This window comes from Sciurus carolinensis, chromosome 6, assembly GCF_902686445.1.
Source record: "Sciurus carolinensis chromosome 6, mSciCar1.2, whole genome shotgun sequence".
In the NCBI taxonomy this organism is placed as follows: domain Eukaryota; kingdom Metazoa; phylum Chordata; class Mammalia; order Rodentia; family Sciuridae; genus Sciurus; species Sciurus carolinensis.
The window spans coordinates 98169602-98184892 of NC_062218.1; the positions used below are offsets into that span (position 1 = coordinate 98169602).

Genomic DNA, 15291 nt, shown 5'->3' on the forward strand with positions numbered 1-15291 from the left:
TGGGCAACCAGCAGGAACTCTTGAGCATTATCCACCCCTAGGTCTCTCTCTCTCTCTCTCTCTCTGCTTCCTAACAGGGGTTCTAGATGATTCTGCATTTGCAAAAGGGCAGGAGAACAGGGTGGCTCTGAGCCAGGGATGAAGGTTGTTCTTGACTGCAAGAGCCTTGAGGAAGATCCTGGGGCTTGAGCTTCCCAGTTCTGTGCAGGGACACACCAAGGTAGCACCGATCCCAGCCCTCCAAACACGAGTCCTCTCCTCTCCAGGGTTCTGAGAGCTGGCCAGCTATACAAGTTGATGTAAAATCTTGACAGACTCCAGGGGTCTCAGACATTTCACTGAATAGTAAATTCTGGGGCCCCAGAATCCTCCAGGCAGCTCGAGAGCACTCACATTGTTTGGATATCCAGCCATGCTCCTTGGAGAGAACAGCATGATTTGACACAGCCTCCTGGATACCAAAAGCTGGTCTAAGCCCCACTTTTGAACAAGGTTGTTGTGTTATATGAGGCAACTGGGGCCAAGTGGTTCCAGGACATTTTCCTAAATTCACACAGGAAATCAGAAAACGAAAGGGAGACGGGAGGCTTGGTCTCTGGATTTTTTGGACTATGCTATGGCTATTTCTGCCCATGGAGTCTCTGGTTGGGCCTCTCTGGCTAGTCCTGAGAGCAGTGACTACCTGGAGAAGCAAGGAAAGGCTCCCAAAGTCCTTTAAGAGTTTTCATCTGTGTCACTCCTCTGGGAGCCAAATTGTAGCAGCAGCGGCAGCAGCAGCAGCAGCAGCTTCCAGGGCTTCTGATGGTGTGCTGTTTGAGTCAAAGGCTAGTACTGTTTAGGGTGGACCAGTGATTGGTGAGGTCACTCGGCCTAGCCAGTCACCAGGTAGGCAGCCTTCTTCCTGGGATGCATGGAGGATTCCGAGGGGCCTAGAGCTGCATCTGCCCCAGTGGAAAAAAATTAGTCTACTCATGTTCACTGCCTGCCACTCAGCCAGGATGGGGTGGTACCACTAAGTCATAGGAAGGTCCTATTGGCCAGAAATTTGCATACTAACCAGTAACCATGGCAACCTGATGCTGGACTCCAAGCAGGGCCAAGCTACTCAGGCAATATGCAAATTATTTATCCTGAACATATCCTATGACCCATGGTCATAAGGTGCCTGGACAAGGAGGCAGTGATGTGTGTGCAGATGTGAGCGCATGCTCCTGTGTTTGCATGTGGGTGTGCAGGGGTGAGTGCATATACATGTGTTAGTGTTTGTGTGTGTATTAAGTATGGACAAGCTTTGACTCCTGGGGAGATGAAGGGCTGTCAGTGAAAGAAGGAGAAGTCTCAAAGTGCTACTCTGTTTCCTTATTCTCTGCAAAAGGTAACCTGGTCCCAGGTGGTCTGGGCAAGGTCAGATGCTTTTCTCTGGAATGCTAGGAGGTGGCCTCCAGGGGGCCCTCTACATGCCAACTATAGCTGGGAGAAGTACTAAAGTGCACTCCAACGACAATGGCAGGCTCTTTGCTGAGCCCCTCACATGCTTTGCTTTGTTTCATCCTCACAGCAGCCCGGCAGGCATACATGTGAGCCCCATTTTACAGATGAGAAAACAACTCCAGAGGGGTTAAACGAGGGCCAGAACTAATAGGCTGTGCAGCTGGCATTTTCATCCTGGTCTCTTGGAACTAGAAGCTGGCCACTTCTTTGAGCACATTACACTGCCTCTGTAGTCATTATCTTCTAGAGGTGCTCATGAAGGGCTCTCCGGGAAAGTGCTGGAGAAGCACAAGTCCTTCACAGAAAGGTAACAGTAATGGTACTGAAGACAAGGTAGGAGGGCCGGGGGTTGCATTTACAGGCTGTTTTGGGTTCCTGTGGTTCTGCTGACCCTCTCAGCAGATACAGGCTGAAAGCTGAAGCAGCCCAGCTGGCAAAGAGGCCTTGGACAGTGGCCCAAGTTCCGGAGGTCTTGCTGCTCTGATTCAGGAGGGGCCAGGACTGCCTGTCCAGAACAGTCCCATGAGCCAGAGAGGCTCTTGGCCAAAGGGTGGGAAGGAATATAACCCCTACTACCTCTCACCTGGCCCATGCTTGGCCTGGCAGCTCTGTCCCTTCTTGCCCTACAGTTCTCCACATAGGCTGGACCTGACTTTGAAATTCTTCCAGAGCCTAGATTCTAGAGAAATTCCTTTGGGCCAAATGTCCTGCCTACATGCTGCTCTGTCCTTGTCCCCAGGGCCTTCCTCCCTGGCTTCTGCCTGGAGGAGCCTGTGGAGAGCACTGCCTCCCAAGCTATGAAGACAGTTGACCATCTGGGACCACCAGCCCCCATCTGCTGGGGTCCCTATGCTTCTCCTGGATTAAGGGTGGGAATAAATTTCCAGGCCTTCATGATGTGGTCTGAGAAGGCTTGGGAAGGTTCCTTTCTTCACCCTGCCACCTGCACTCCAAAACTCTTTTTCTCATGAGCTACCTAAATTGCTCCCCTGGGTCCCACCTTTAGCGTCTCCCAGAGTTCTACTTGCCAACATCCAGCTACCATCTGGATGCTCTAGTTCTTAATTCCTCATTGAACCCAGATGTCCACCCTGGAGAGGACTGGGTGGGCAGGGGCCTAGTCTGCTCTTCAGGATAGGAGGGTAACATGGTTCAGGCCTTGCAGGCCAACGGTCCACTGGACCCCAGATGGAATCTGTGGCAGCCAGTGTTTTTTTTTTTTTTTTTTTTTTTGCCTCTGCTCCACCTCCACCTGGTGGTGCTTGAAGGAACTGCTCCCAGGCCCTAATATAAACACTCTACAATGACAGCTGCATCCCTGGGTCAGTCACAGGGCTCACTTTTTTTCTTTTTCTTTTTGTAAACTATATAAACCAGAGAACTCCAACCTCAGAAGTGGAAAAAAGAAAAGGAATGAAGTCTTGGATGTCCTGGGGAGAATCACCAATGACCCCTTGATTCCTTACCCTCCCGACCCCATCCCCACTTAACTTTTAGTTTCTGAGCAATCCCCAGCCCACCCTATCCTGTAGCCACACAAATGTCCTGTGGCATCCATGGAGACCACTGCCCTGAGTTCTGCTTTTCTCAGTCTCCCCTCCTCCCCACTTTGGTCCCTGAACCCCAAACCAACATATTCTGGTCAGATCAGAAAATAATTTTTGAAAGTTTCTCGTTCTCTCAAGCACACTACACACACCTGCACACACTCACTGCCCAGACCCATCATCAGCCTGACACCCTCAAATAGCCTTCAGAGGCTGGGGAGGGCTCTGTAAATGCCTCTCCCCATTCTGCCCAGGCTGTCTGACCCCACAAGTGGAAAAGAGACCTGAGCAGGGTCCTGCTGCTGCAGAGAGAGAATTCAGCATGACCGTGCCGAGGCAGTACAGCTGATGGATGCCAGAGGGGCAGAGGGTATATCGTTCTCCTCTGCACAGGCTTCTGGTGAGCGCTGAGGACTGAGAGGAGCACGGGACACCCCCACTTCCCTCCCAGTCCAGATAAGCAAGGACCCATCCCTCCCACAGGGGGAGATTGCCAGTCACCAGGGAAGAGAAGAAATAGAAGAAAGAGACATACTGGAGAAGTTGACCATTGCGAACTGCTGACACCTGTCCCCGGTGTATCCCACAGGACACCTACCAAAAGAAAGAAAACCAGAAAGAGAGAGCCAGGATAGCAAGACACAGGCATTGCAACACCCCGGCACGGGCTCCTGCCAATGCCAGCTGGGTTCCTTGCCACCGTTACCATTTGTACTGGCCTGGCCACTCTGCCCCTTACCTGCAGCCCTGAATTTTAAACCCAAGGATTAGGCCAAAAATGAAAAACAAAGCAAAACAAAACAAAACAAAAGAACTAACAAACCAAAATACAAAAAAGAAAAGAGAAACAAAACAAAACAGCCAAAGATCAAAACAACCAACACCCCTGGCCCTATGCCCTACATTGGGGGGACTGCACCCGGAAGCTTTCTAAGGAGCAGGGACTTGTGTTTGTATCTTCAAACATACTTTGCTTAGGATCTGGCATGTACAATCGCAAAGGCAGTTTCTCCAAACATCTCTGTCCGAAGAATCCGTTTGGACATCTGGAGAAGGAAAAGGGGAAAAATCACAGAACAAACTGGCATCATCCGCGAGGCTAAGGTTAGAAATCAAAGTGCACAGTGATGAATGAGAAAAACCAAGTCAGGCACTTGGGGTCACACTTGTAGCTGAAGGGGCTGGAGTCGGGGCTGGGTGGAGGGCTCTGAAATCTTATAAACCTCTCTAATAGATGTGGCTCCGTGGGTGGCGGGAAGGGGCTGGGCAGGGAGGAGTATGATTTAGGGAAGCGGGGAGGGGGAAGATGGGAGGTTTTTGCCTAGTTGTCCTCCTGGTCGGGGAACTTTCCTTCTTACCTGCCTGGTGCCCCATGAAGCCAGCACTGCAGCCCCTTGGTGCCAGGCAGTCAGCCTTAAGGGAGACCAAGTTCTTGGGAGCCACTCCTTCAGGCCCTGCTGGAGGATTCTTTCTGGGGCCCTGGGCAGGTTTTCTCATATGTGAAACTCCCAGAAAGTTCAAAGCAGAACTCTGGAAGGCTGTTCCCAGACTGTGTGTCCATGACAAAAGTGACCTAGAAGATGTTTGATCTGTTCTCTCAAAGAGGGTTCTGTGGCCAAATAAGTTTAGGAAATTCATTCCCAGGGCTCCTCATAGAATTGCAGCTTACATTAGCATATGAAAGGTTATAAAAACTTTTATAGGAGGAAATAGCTGAACTTTCCAGTATGTCCCAAATTTATTTGACCATGGAAGGCATTTTTTTAGGGGAACTTTGTTGAACACAGTTTGGGGAAGGCTGCCCTAGAACAATAAACATGGGGAAAGCTTAGTAGGGGAAGGGGAAGCTGGAGGGGAGCTGGAATTACCAGCGTCCCAAAGCTGCCTTCCTGAGGCCAAGTGCAGGGGCAGGTTGGAGCAGGCTCACTGGGGGACCTGGAAGCCTGTTGCACATCAGGGGCCTGCTGGCAGCCAGCCTGGGCATTCCTGCCCTGTCCCTATGACCTGCTCTTCCATTGCAGCCTCACTCTGCCCTCCATCTTCCCTCCATCTTGTCTTTCCTGCAGCTCAAAGGCACCACCCACTCCCATGTCCCTGACCTTATCCTCACCCGCAAGGTACACTTCCTTCTGCTCTCTGGCTGCCACCTCTCCCCTCAAGCGAGTCTCAGTCTTGCAGATTTCTGGCAGCCCTCTATTCTCTTCTGAACCCCAGCAAGGCCAGTGAGCTGAGGAGAAGCTTATGAACAGGGCCAGACTGACCCCTTCTCCACATGGCCCTCTCAGGGATGGGCCTGTGTTGCCTCGGTCTGTTTTTCCTTAGGAAATTAGATAATGATAGGCTACTGTTCAACAGGAATCAACCTAAACTTCCTCAAGAAGTAAAGTGTGCTTTGCCCCTTCACCTTCTAGTGTCTACAGCCAGTCAGGAAGCCCCTGGGGTTTGTAGTGGGCAGTGACCACTGGCTGTGGCAGATACTCATGAAACCCTGTGGCCTCATATCTAGACTGGGAATGGGAGTGGTTGGTAGGCAGAGAGCTTGTTCCTCTGGACCCTGATGGCAGCTCTCTGGGGATATAAGAGATACCACTGCAGTGGTAGGGGTGTGTGCCAGGGTGGGGTTAGGGGCTGGGAGGGCTCTAGGAAAGTGGTGGGGGTGGGCAACAGGCATGCACGCTGATTCTGTTGACCAGGGTGGCTCTGGGGATGAGGTCCCTTATTAATCCATCCTTCTCCAATCCCTGGCCTTTGTCCCAAGGGAGATGGTGATAGTGGCTAAGGATTTCCAACCAACTCCAGCTCTTCTTCCTCAGCTTTTGGACACTGGTGTGGGGGATGGGGACAAGAGAGGGAGAAGTGATTTTTTTCAAACAGAAGCATCTTTGGAGTGGAGGATAAAGACCCAGGAAGTTGCCAAAATAACTCTTGGAATCCACAAAAGAATAGAAAAGAGATAGGTTTAACTGTTCAATGTCTGACATTAGCCTGGCTCTTGGAGTCAGGTAAACCCAGTGAATGTATGCATGTATATGAATGTGTGTGTGTGTGTGTGTGTGTGTGTGTGTGTGTGTGTGTGTGTTTATTGGTGTAAGAGAGAGAAAGGGGAGTGCAGGGGCAGGAGGGGACAAAGGGGAAATTTATTCCCATTGCTAATAAGCAGGGCTGCTGTCCCATGACACTTGGAGACCAATGACAATTTAGTATATTCCTGTAATCTCAATCCCACACACAGTCTGAACTCCCTGATTGCACATTCATATCTTTCATGGCTACTTAGTTGCACAATTCCAGGGGATGTTATTGACACAGTCTATAACACAAATGTGCACCTTGGAATGGTGTAATATTATAGTGCTAATCTTCTTGCCTCGAGAGTGTTCCTCCTATCTGAACAAAGTATGGCCTCAGGGAGGAGCATAGTGAGGGTTAGGAAGGACTGGTAGTCAGTGATGCTCTCTGGGGCACTAGCTCCTTCAGGGGGCTCCTGGACACTCCTATCCCTCTCCTTCGTCCTGTCCATTGAGGTTGGGATCTCCCTAGGGCAGACTTTGAGGGTGAGTCAGGCCTCCACCTCTCTAACCTGTCCCCAAGACCAGGGTGCATTCCCCTATCAACCAAGGTGGGAGTCTGAACTCAGTGTGGGTGGGTGGCTGGTTGGTGGCTGGCGGGTTCCACTCAAACAGTGATGGACCCTCTGAATTTCAGGGGCACGGAGGACAGATCAGAAGGAGCAATGGGTAGCAACCTTCCCAGCCCTTCCTGCCGAGTCACCAGCTATTACACTGGGAAGGTCTGTACCCAGGGCTGGAGAAGAGCAGGGGTGAGGGGGGGCAGAGAGGAGAGCCCACAGGCTGCCTCTGGGGTGACAGAGAGGTCAGGACCTCTGCCTTCCCTGTCCCCCAACCCACCTCCCGGGCCTCAGTTTCTCCTTTTGGTAGCCTGGGGATAATGCCATGTGTGCTGCCCTTACCTGGGGAGAGAGGAGGATGAAGGATGGCGGTGTGCCCCAGGCACCAGAGGGAGCGAGGGTCTCAGAGTCCATGAGGGGTGGGCGGAGATGTGGTGAGGATGAGCAGGCAAATGGGGTGGGATGGGGGAATCGCCTGAACATGGAGGGCTGGAGGGAGCAGAACGAATGGGGATGGACTGATGGGAGAGGGAGGCATGCCACTGGTATGTGCACAGGGCTGGAAAGATAGTCTTGTTCTGTCATCATCCCCTGAACCAGTCCCCAAGAGTCACGCACCAACCGTGCTCAACAAACACACGGAGAGAAGAGGAGAAAGCAGCAAGAGGAAGTGTGGGGGCCCCTGTCTGGCCCAGACAGGAGACGGTCACCTTGATTTGGATCCCCATTTTCAAATCCCCCTAAGTTTTCTTTTTTAAAACAAAATTCAGTATCAGTGACACTGTTTCTTTTGGCACTGAGTTCCAGAAAAACAGGAGGGTTACGGAGTGTGCCTGCTTTCCAACACTCCCTGTAGGGCTTGAACCAATACACAACAACAAGTGTAAGAAAACCAGGAAGGAAAACTGATTTTATAGAAACTGGAATGAAACTGACCAGTGTAGTTTCATTATCCAAGCTAAGCGGAAATGCAAAAAAATCAAAATAAAAAGTAAACAAACAGCACAAATGGTAAGACGTGAGTTCCGTTTCCTAAGTTCTTTCCTTTTTATTCCATTCAGGTGTCATCAGGAATCCCGAGAGGCCTGCCCCCCTTCCCTCCCAGCTTGCCCACCCCCAGAATGGCCTCTGGGCTCTGCCCCGTCCCCTCCCCCCTGCCCTTCTCCAGCACAACTCAGAGGACCTTGATCCCAGCCAGGGATGTTCCTCTCCTCTTCGGGCTGACAAAGGGAGCCAGGAGAGTCAGATCCATGAGCCCTGATTGGGGCTGACCCAGGGGGGCTGAGGTGGGGAGGGTATAGCTCTGGGTGCTAAGTTCAAATTCTAAGCAGTGAAGCCCAGTTGTCCTGGTGGGGAGGGAAACAGGCACCCACCATTCTCACAAGGCACAGGCTCCTGCCTTCTTCTCCTCTTAGACTTAGCCAGGCAGGACCTGGGCTCCTAGGGGTGCAGCCTTACTGGCGGGGTCCTCTGGTACCTATATATCTCATTCCTCCCTTTCCCACATGAAACTCCAAGACTAGAGCTTGGGCTCCAGAGCTGGCTCTGCTCAGTCCTGGGGCTTGTCCTGGGGGCTGGCCCTTCCCTGCCTGGAGTCAGGGCTGATTTTAGCAACAATGCTGGATCCATTTGAGGGACAGGGGTCCAAGGGGCTAGGGAAGAGGAAAGACTTGGTGTGTGGGGACACGGAAAGGGGGATGCAGGACTGGGCCATCCCTGTTAGGTATTCCAGGGTTCTTATGAGTTTGATGTAGGTCTAGTCCAAAGAGCTCAGAGCGTTTTCAAGGCTAGAACATTCCCCAGGGTCTATAACTAATGTGGCTGCCTCTCAGAGGAAGAAGCAGGGAAGGCTGAGGGTGGAGGCCAGGTTAAGAACTTCCCTGGAGGACCTGCTGTTGCTCTTGGAACTCTTCCCAGAGGTTTGGGATGGGAGGAGAGTGGGAAGGGGATGGTAGCAGGTGAAGGGTGGGACCAGGGAGGAAGTCAGCCTAGGAGGCCAGTGGGGGCTAGAGCCACAGTCCCGCCTGGCAATGTAGCCCAGTGACCCCACCCTGAGGATGAGTGTGAAGAGGTGTGGACCTTTGTGACCACATGGTTAGGTGGAGGGGGTCTTTAAAAGTCCTGGTCTCCTTGCCAGGGCCATATTCCTAGGAAGGACTGAAGCCAAGAAGGAGGATGTAGATCCCGCCTGGGAGGCCAGAGACAGGAGAACTAGAAGTGCAGAATCTGGCCTTGTCTACAGGAGCTCGGACCCCTCTCTGAATCTCCATCAATATTTTGGTGGTCCTTGCCCAGATGCCATAAGAATGGGGCAGCTTTGGCACCTTGCGAGGGCCCTGGACTTGGGTTGCTTTGAAAAACCCAAATTGTTCACTAGGCCCTCTTCCCACTCCTCCCCAAGATCTGGCCAGAGCTTGTACTGCCCTCCCCAAGTCCCTTCCCCCTCCTCTCAGGCCCACCAGAAATTTTGTCCACGGGCTCTGGGGACTCAGCTGCCCAGAAGACCCTGCTGGGCCTGAACAAGCCCTCCCTGACTGCCATGTTCCCGCCTACTCTGTGTGCTATGGGGAGTGGGTGGTTCTGAGTTCCTTGGAGTTCCTGCTGGGGCCACCCTGACCTCCTCCACTGGGCAACACCCACAATGGTGTCCCTGCTGGTGTCCCTTCACTTCATAGAGTGGGGGTCAGGGCTAAGTGGGCACAGGCAGCACTTGGGCATATTTGGTCAATGGGGTGCTGTAGGGCATTGAGAGCAGCCAGATTCGAGGGGTTCTGGGGAGACCCCTCTTCTCCCCTTAGGAGCGGCACCTTCAGGAGCCAAGGGCTTGGGGGCTTGTGGCCTGCCCGACACTAGCAGTTCCTCATTGCTGGGGAAGATGCAGCTTGGGACAGAACTAGTTTGGAGAGTTGTTGAGAGATGGGGAAGGAGGAGAGAGAAAAAGAGAGCAATAGAGAAAGAAAGAAAGCCCAGTGCCTTAGACTGGCATCCCCATCTCCCTAAAGGGAATTGGTGACAGGGTGGACATCAGGAGACGGGGTGGGTAGGGGCCTAGCAAACTGGAGCAGCAGGAGCCCATGTGCCCTTACATTTCTTATGTTCCAGAAGGGGCTGGAGTTTATGCTTCCTAATATATTCCAGAAAGGGTAGGAAGCGGGGCACCTTGCTGTCTACACCCTTTGGGGACCCCTTGCCAGTGACTGGAAGCACACTTTTCCTAGAGCCCTCCACTTCTGCCCCGGCATCTCCTACCCTGCTCTAGCCCCATGCTGACCCCACTGGTCACTTACTTGCAGGAAAGCTGGTTGATGCCCTCGATGTAGTAGCAGACACCTCCATTGACACAATAGGACTTGGCTGTCTCGTTGCACTTCCGGGCGTGCCCCGACCAGGATGACAGGGTGGTGCTCACTGGAGGTATGAGAGACACATGCCAGTGACCCACCGAGACCACCTCTGGGTCCCAGGAATCACTTTCTTCTTGGCCTTTCACGGCTTATCTCAAAACTGGAAGATCATTAGAGACTGCAGGCATGACTGGGGTGGGGAGGTCTAGGGGTCCCTCTTGGTTGCCAACAAGGCAAATAGGAGGCCACCACAAGCTCTGGTCATCTGCCCAGTGCGACCTTGCCCCCATGCTCTGGGAAAACCTCAAAAGGTTTTCATTTTTTGGAGGGGGGTGAGAAGGTAGCAGAAAGTTCCTCTGCATCTTCCTGCTTCCTCTGCTGGGATCAGGCCCACTTCCACCTCTTCCCTCCTGTCTTCCTGGGGGTTCCACTGCAAGTAGAGGAGATGCTGATGTCTGGTATGGGCAAAAATGCTAGGAGGAGACACCTGCATCCACCTTTACTGTTCAGGTTCTTTTGGTGGACCCGGGGGTGGCTAGAAGGGGTACGGACTTGAGAGGAATGGCACTTTTGGGACATTGCCATTTCCTAAGAGTTGGAGATGTGGGGAAACCCAAGCTTCCACACTCTTCCCCTTTTCTCCCAGGGATGGACAGAATGCTACAAAGGCCACTATGCCCTGTCTCCAGAAGCATCTAGGGTCTTTTCATATAGTCCCACACCAGGCCTCCCCCTTCTATCCTGCCTCATCACTTCTTGCCTCTGGAGGGAGCCTCCAGGCCATGGAAGGCCCAGACTGTAAATCATGGGCTTCAGGTTGTTGGGGAGAAGATGGGGTTAAGGAGGATCAGGGCAGCTGGGATGTGAAAACTGACTGACAGAAAGACTGGGCTCTGTGGCTATTGACCCAGACTGTACATTTGATTTAGCAGACTCATTGGAAAAATCAAAGTAAAGAAAGCTCTTCTCCATCAGGGGAGGGTATACAGAAAGCTGGTTTCAAGTGAAAATTCTTGCATCAAATGTAGTTTTCATCTGTAAGATACTGCTGTGTATCTAGATGGGGTTACCAAAAGGGGGTCCTACTCCCTGCTCAGTTCTCTGGGGCTCTGAGGATCTCTTACTTCCACCTAGCAGTAGCCTTCTGTCAGAGACAGCCCATCCTGACTTGTCCAGCCCTATCTCCTCAGGGGTATTGAGTCTGGATGCCTCCCCTCAGTAATGGGGCGGGGCTGAGAGGAGGAGCGCAGGCACTTGGCGCCCTCAGTGTTTAGACATGTAGGGAGACAGATGGAGCGTGGGGGACTGGGAGCGTACACACAGCTCTGCCTCTGTATATGTCTGAGGAGCTCACTGATAAAACCCAGCGGACAGGGCCAACTCCCACCTTCCCCTCCCCAACACGTGGGCCGCAGAGCTGGCATCCTTGGCCCAATCCCTGCTGAGTTCTCCTCCAAGGCTCAATGGCAAACCCAGCTGGGACCCACATGCTGGCTGGGGAGAGGAAGAAGCTTCATGTTGGTGTCTGCCTCACTTCTGGGTCAGTGAGACCCAGAAAACTAAGAAAGGGCCAGAGAAGAAAAATAACCAAGGTGATCACGCCTGAAGTTATAAAGTACCACTGCTGGGCAGAACCTAGAGGTTGTCCTGCCCTTCGATTACACTGTAAAGGAGAAGTGAGGAAAGAGAATGGCAAAGTGCCCATCCAGAGTCACAGTGAGTGTTGTGACAAGGCCTTAAGGCTCCTGGCCCCTAGTTGTGCAATCTTGACAGCTACCCAGTCCCCTGTGAAAGAAGACGTCAGCACCAAGGCTTGCCGAGAGCAGATGGACGAAAATACAATGTGGATGACAGGCCTGGGTCTTCCTGGGGGCCTTGGCTAAACCAGAGAAACCTCAGCCTGGGCCTGCCAGGCCCAGCGTGGGTCCCTCTGCAGTCATGGGTGGCAGAGACTGCCAGTTGCTATGCCCTCGTTGTTATTCCTCCCAAGCTGAGGGAGCAGTGGACAGCAGTGAGGTTGCTGGCAGGGACCGCAGCTGCACATTTGGGCTGGTCACACATACATGCCTGTACTCATGGAGGCCTTGGGAGGCAGATGACAACTGAAGAATGATGGACCCTGAGCCGTGGTGCATTGAGGCCTGGCTGCCAAAACCACATCAGCATGAGATGAGGCTGGGGCCCCGGAAAGGCAAAAAGGGAGGACAAAGTGGGGGCTGGTCATAGAAGGTGTGGCAGAACAATGACCGCAGGCCTTTCCACCTCAGAAACGTCACTTTCTAGTGACAGGGCCTTCCCAAGTCACTACAGTTCAACTCTTGTTGGGGGTGAAGCCAGACCCCAGGGAGATGTGCACGCTGCAGAGGTGCACTCACACCACGGCGCCAGCAGGCTGTGCTGGCACACACGTCCCAAGGCAACAGGTCTAGACTCCCTTGTCAGCGTACTTGTATTGACCGAGTCCCCCCATCTTTGCAGAAGCAAAGGTGACAAATGGATTCTAAATGGGAAGGTTTAACTGCTCCCTCCTTCCCTACCCTTTTTTTCAGTAGCATGGATTTAACCCAGGGATGCTGTATATCTCCAGCCCTTTTTTAAAAAAAAAAATATTTTGAGACAATGTCTAAGTTGCTGAGGCTGGCCTCAAACTTGAGATCCTCCTGCCTCAGCCTCTCCAGTAGCTGGGACTGTAGGCATTCACCCTGCAGCTGGCTCCCTGACTGCCCCCTTGACATCTGTACTTGGATGGCTCACAACCACCCTAAACGTGTCCAAAACTGAGCTCCCAGTCATTCATCCCAACTATTTTCTCTAGCTTTTCCTCTGTCAGTAACGAAATGGCACACACCAGGGTCCTAGGGGGCATCTTTATGTCTCCTTTATTCCCCCTACTATCCATCCACCACGCTTGCCACTTCTAACTCCTTAAGAGCTCCATTCGTGTCTCCCAACTTCCTCCTCTAGTCCAGGCCACTGTGTTTCTTCCTTGGATGACCACAGGGTCCCCTCACTGGTCTTCCTGTCCTCATCACCACCTTCCTGCCTTCATCTCTAACTTTTTTTCTTGGCAGCTGCTGCAGTGGTCTTTAAAATATGTAGGTTGGGTCGATTCCTTCCATGATGGAAGTTTTCCAATGGCTTCCCTTTGCACTCAGAATAAAACCCCAACTCCTCCCCAGTGGGCCTCACCACCTCTCCATTTACCTCTGACCCCTCTTACCCTTCTTTCTGGATGTTCCTATACTGGTGTCAGCCCAGCTCCTCTACTAAGCCAGGACGTCCCCAATATCAGTCTCTTCTGGCCTCTCTCCCAGCTTCCCAAGTTATCAGGCTCCTTCCTGATTCTTCCTCTCTGCTTCATGTACTTCTACTTGTAATAGTTATTTGAATCTAATTAAATGATGAGGCATGCTGTTATTAGCTCCTTCAGTAGAATGTAAGCTCCCTTAGGGCAGAAACCACATCTCTAATGCTTCACTAAACCCCAACATTTAGCCAAGTTTCTGAAACATAATGGGTGCTTAACACATGTTTACTGAATCAATAAATGAGCAAATAAATATCTGATTCTTTGGATAAAAGTGCCTTCTGTTGCCGGCCCAGGGGTTAGTCTGGTATCCTTGATTGATTATATCTTTTCTGTAGGTTAAAGTATTATCTTCTATTAAATGTAAATATTCCTGAGAGGTTATTAGGGAAATGAAATCAAAGTCATAATGAGATACACTTCACATAAGTGAAGTATACTGGGAAGACTGGAAAAAAGATGGATAATAACAAGTGGTGGTGAGTTTGTGGAGAAATTGGTGGTTCGCGCATTGTTGCTGGGAATGTAAAATGATGTAGCTGCTTTGGAAAGTAGTCTGGTAGTTCCTAAAAAAAAATTAAACAGAATTACCGCATGCTCCAGAAGTTCCACTCCTAGCTATATCCCCAAGAGTTTGAAAACCTATGTACATACACAAACTTGTATATGAATATCCATAGCAACAATATTCATAATAGTCCAAACATGGAAACAATACCAGGGGCCCAATAATTCAAATTAAAGAATGGATAATAAACTGATGAATGGATAAATAAAATGTGGTACATTCATATAGTGGAACATGATCTAGCCATAAAAAGTTATGAAGTACTAATTCATGCTATAATGTGGCCGAACCTTAAAAAAAACATTACGTGAACTAGAAGAAACCAGGCACAAAGGGCCATTTATTATATAAATCTATTTGTATAAAATGTCTACAATAAGTAAACCCATAGGGACATAAAGTAGATTAATGGTTGGCAGGGACCAGAGGGAAGGAGTGATGCTAATAAGTATGGGTTTCTTTTTGGGGTAATGAAGATATTGTGGAATTTGTGGTGATGATTTCGTAACTTGGTGACTTGGTAAAAACCACCAAATTGTATATTTATTTAAAAGGGTAAATTTTATGGAATGTAAATTATGCCACAAAATTAATTTTAAAGAATCTGGAATGGGCAAACCCTGGAAGTCATTATCAGTCATTGTATGGCTGAGTCCTTCAGGACCTTTAAAGACTAAGAAAGGACCAGGATGGAGAGACAGCTGGTGCTATGGAGCCGTCTCCCCATTGCTCATTGCTGCAGCAACTACTTTTCTTCCTTGTACATAGAAAAATCTTTGCTTCTCTTTTGAGATGCAGACCCAGCACCTCTTGATACATCTTGGTTCCCTTCTCACGGTACCCAGCTGCCCGTTGGCAAGGTAGACTGTCTTTCCTCCCCGGCCTATTCAAAAAGGCAGATGCTTTTGAGCCCAGTTTTTAGCTTCCTGACTTGTGAGGGCTTTACTGGGGGCCAGGACTGAACTGCTCAGAGCTCAGAGCAGGGCCATGCTGAATGTGCGAGTCAGAGTATGTGTGTGTGTGTGTGTGTGTGTGTGTGTGTGTGTGTGTGTGTGTGTGTTCCAACAGCTCGCCTTTTGTCCCCTGAGAGGGGACGAGCCTGGAGGACTCTGCAGGGCTTCCATAGTCCTGTAACACCCCAGGGTCAAACTGCCTGCCCTCTGGGGCAAAATCTGATATTCTGGATCTGGCATGGCTACCCCAGGACATCCCTCAGTTCCCTTTCACCGGGGACAAGGATGCTGGTTTCTCTAATTCAGAAGTGGTTGAACCAAGCTGATTGTTTTGTTGAAAGTTCCACAAACTTCTGCTAACTCCTCCTTTATGCCAGCTCGGGAAGGCCGGAAACCTCCTGTGAGCTGGCGGAGTTGTGATGGCAAGGAGAGCCTGCTCTGGTTTGGGGAAGG

At 51.0% G+C, this 15291-nt stretch overlaps 1 protein-coding gene across 3 annotated transcripts in view; it reads right to left on the reverse strand.

Moving 5' to 3' along the window:
- The window catches only part of Nrg2 (neuregulin 2), a 187706-nt gene that overhangs the window by 14108 nt on the left and 158307 nt on the right, over positions 1–15291 (reverse strand). For 2 of the 3 annotated variants that reach the window (XM_047556102.1, XM_047556099.1), the window contains exons 4-5: positions 9954–10074; positions 3574–3632 (exon numbers count right to left, since the gene is read on the reverse strand). In XM_047556102.1, the coding sequence (XP_047412058.1) occupies positions 3574–3632; positions 9954–10074 (180 nt within the window). Of the gene's footprint in view, positions 1–3573; positions 3633–4007; positions 4085–9953; positions 10075–15291 lie in introns of all 3 variants that reach the window. The other variant, XM_047556100.1, reaches the window with a different exon arrangement.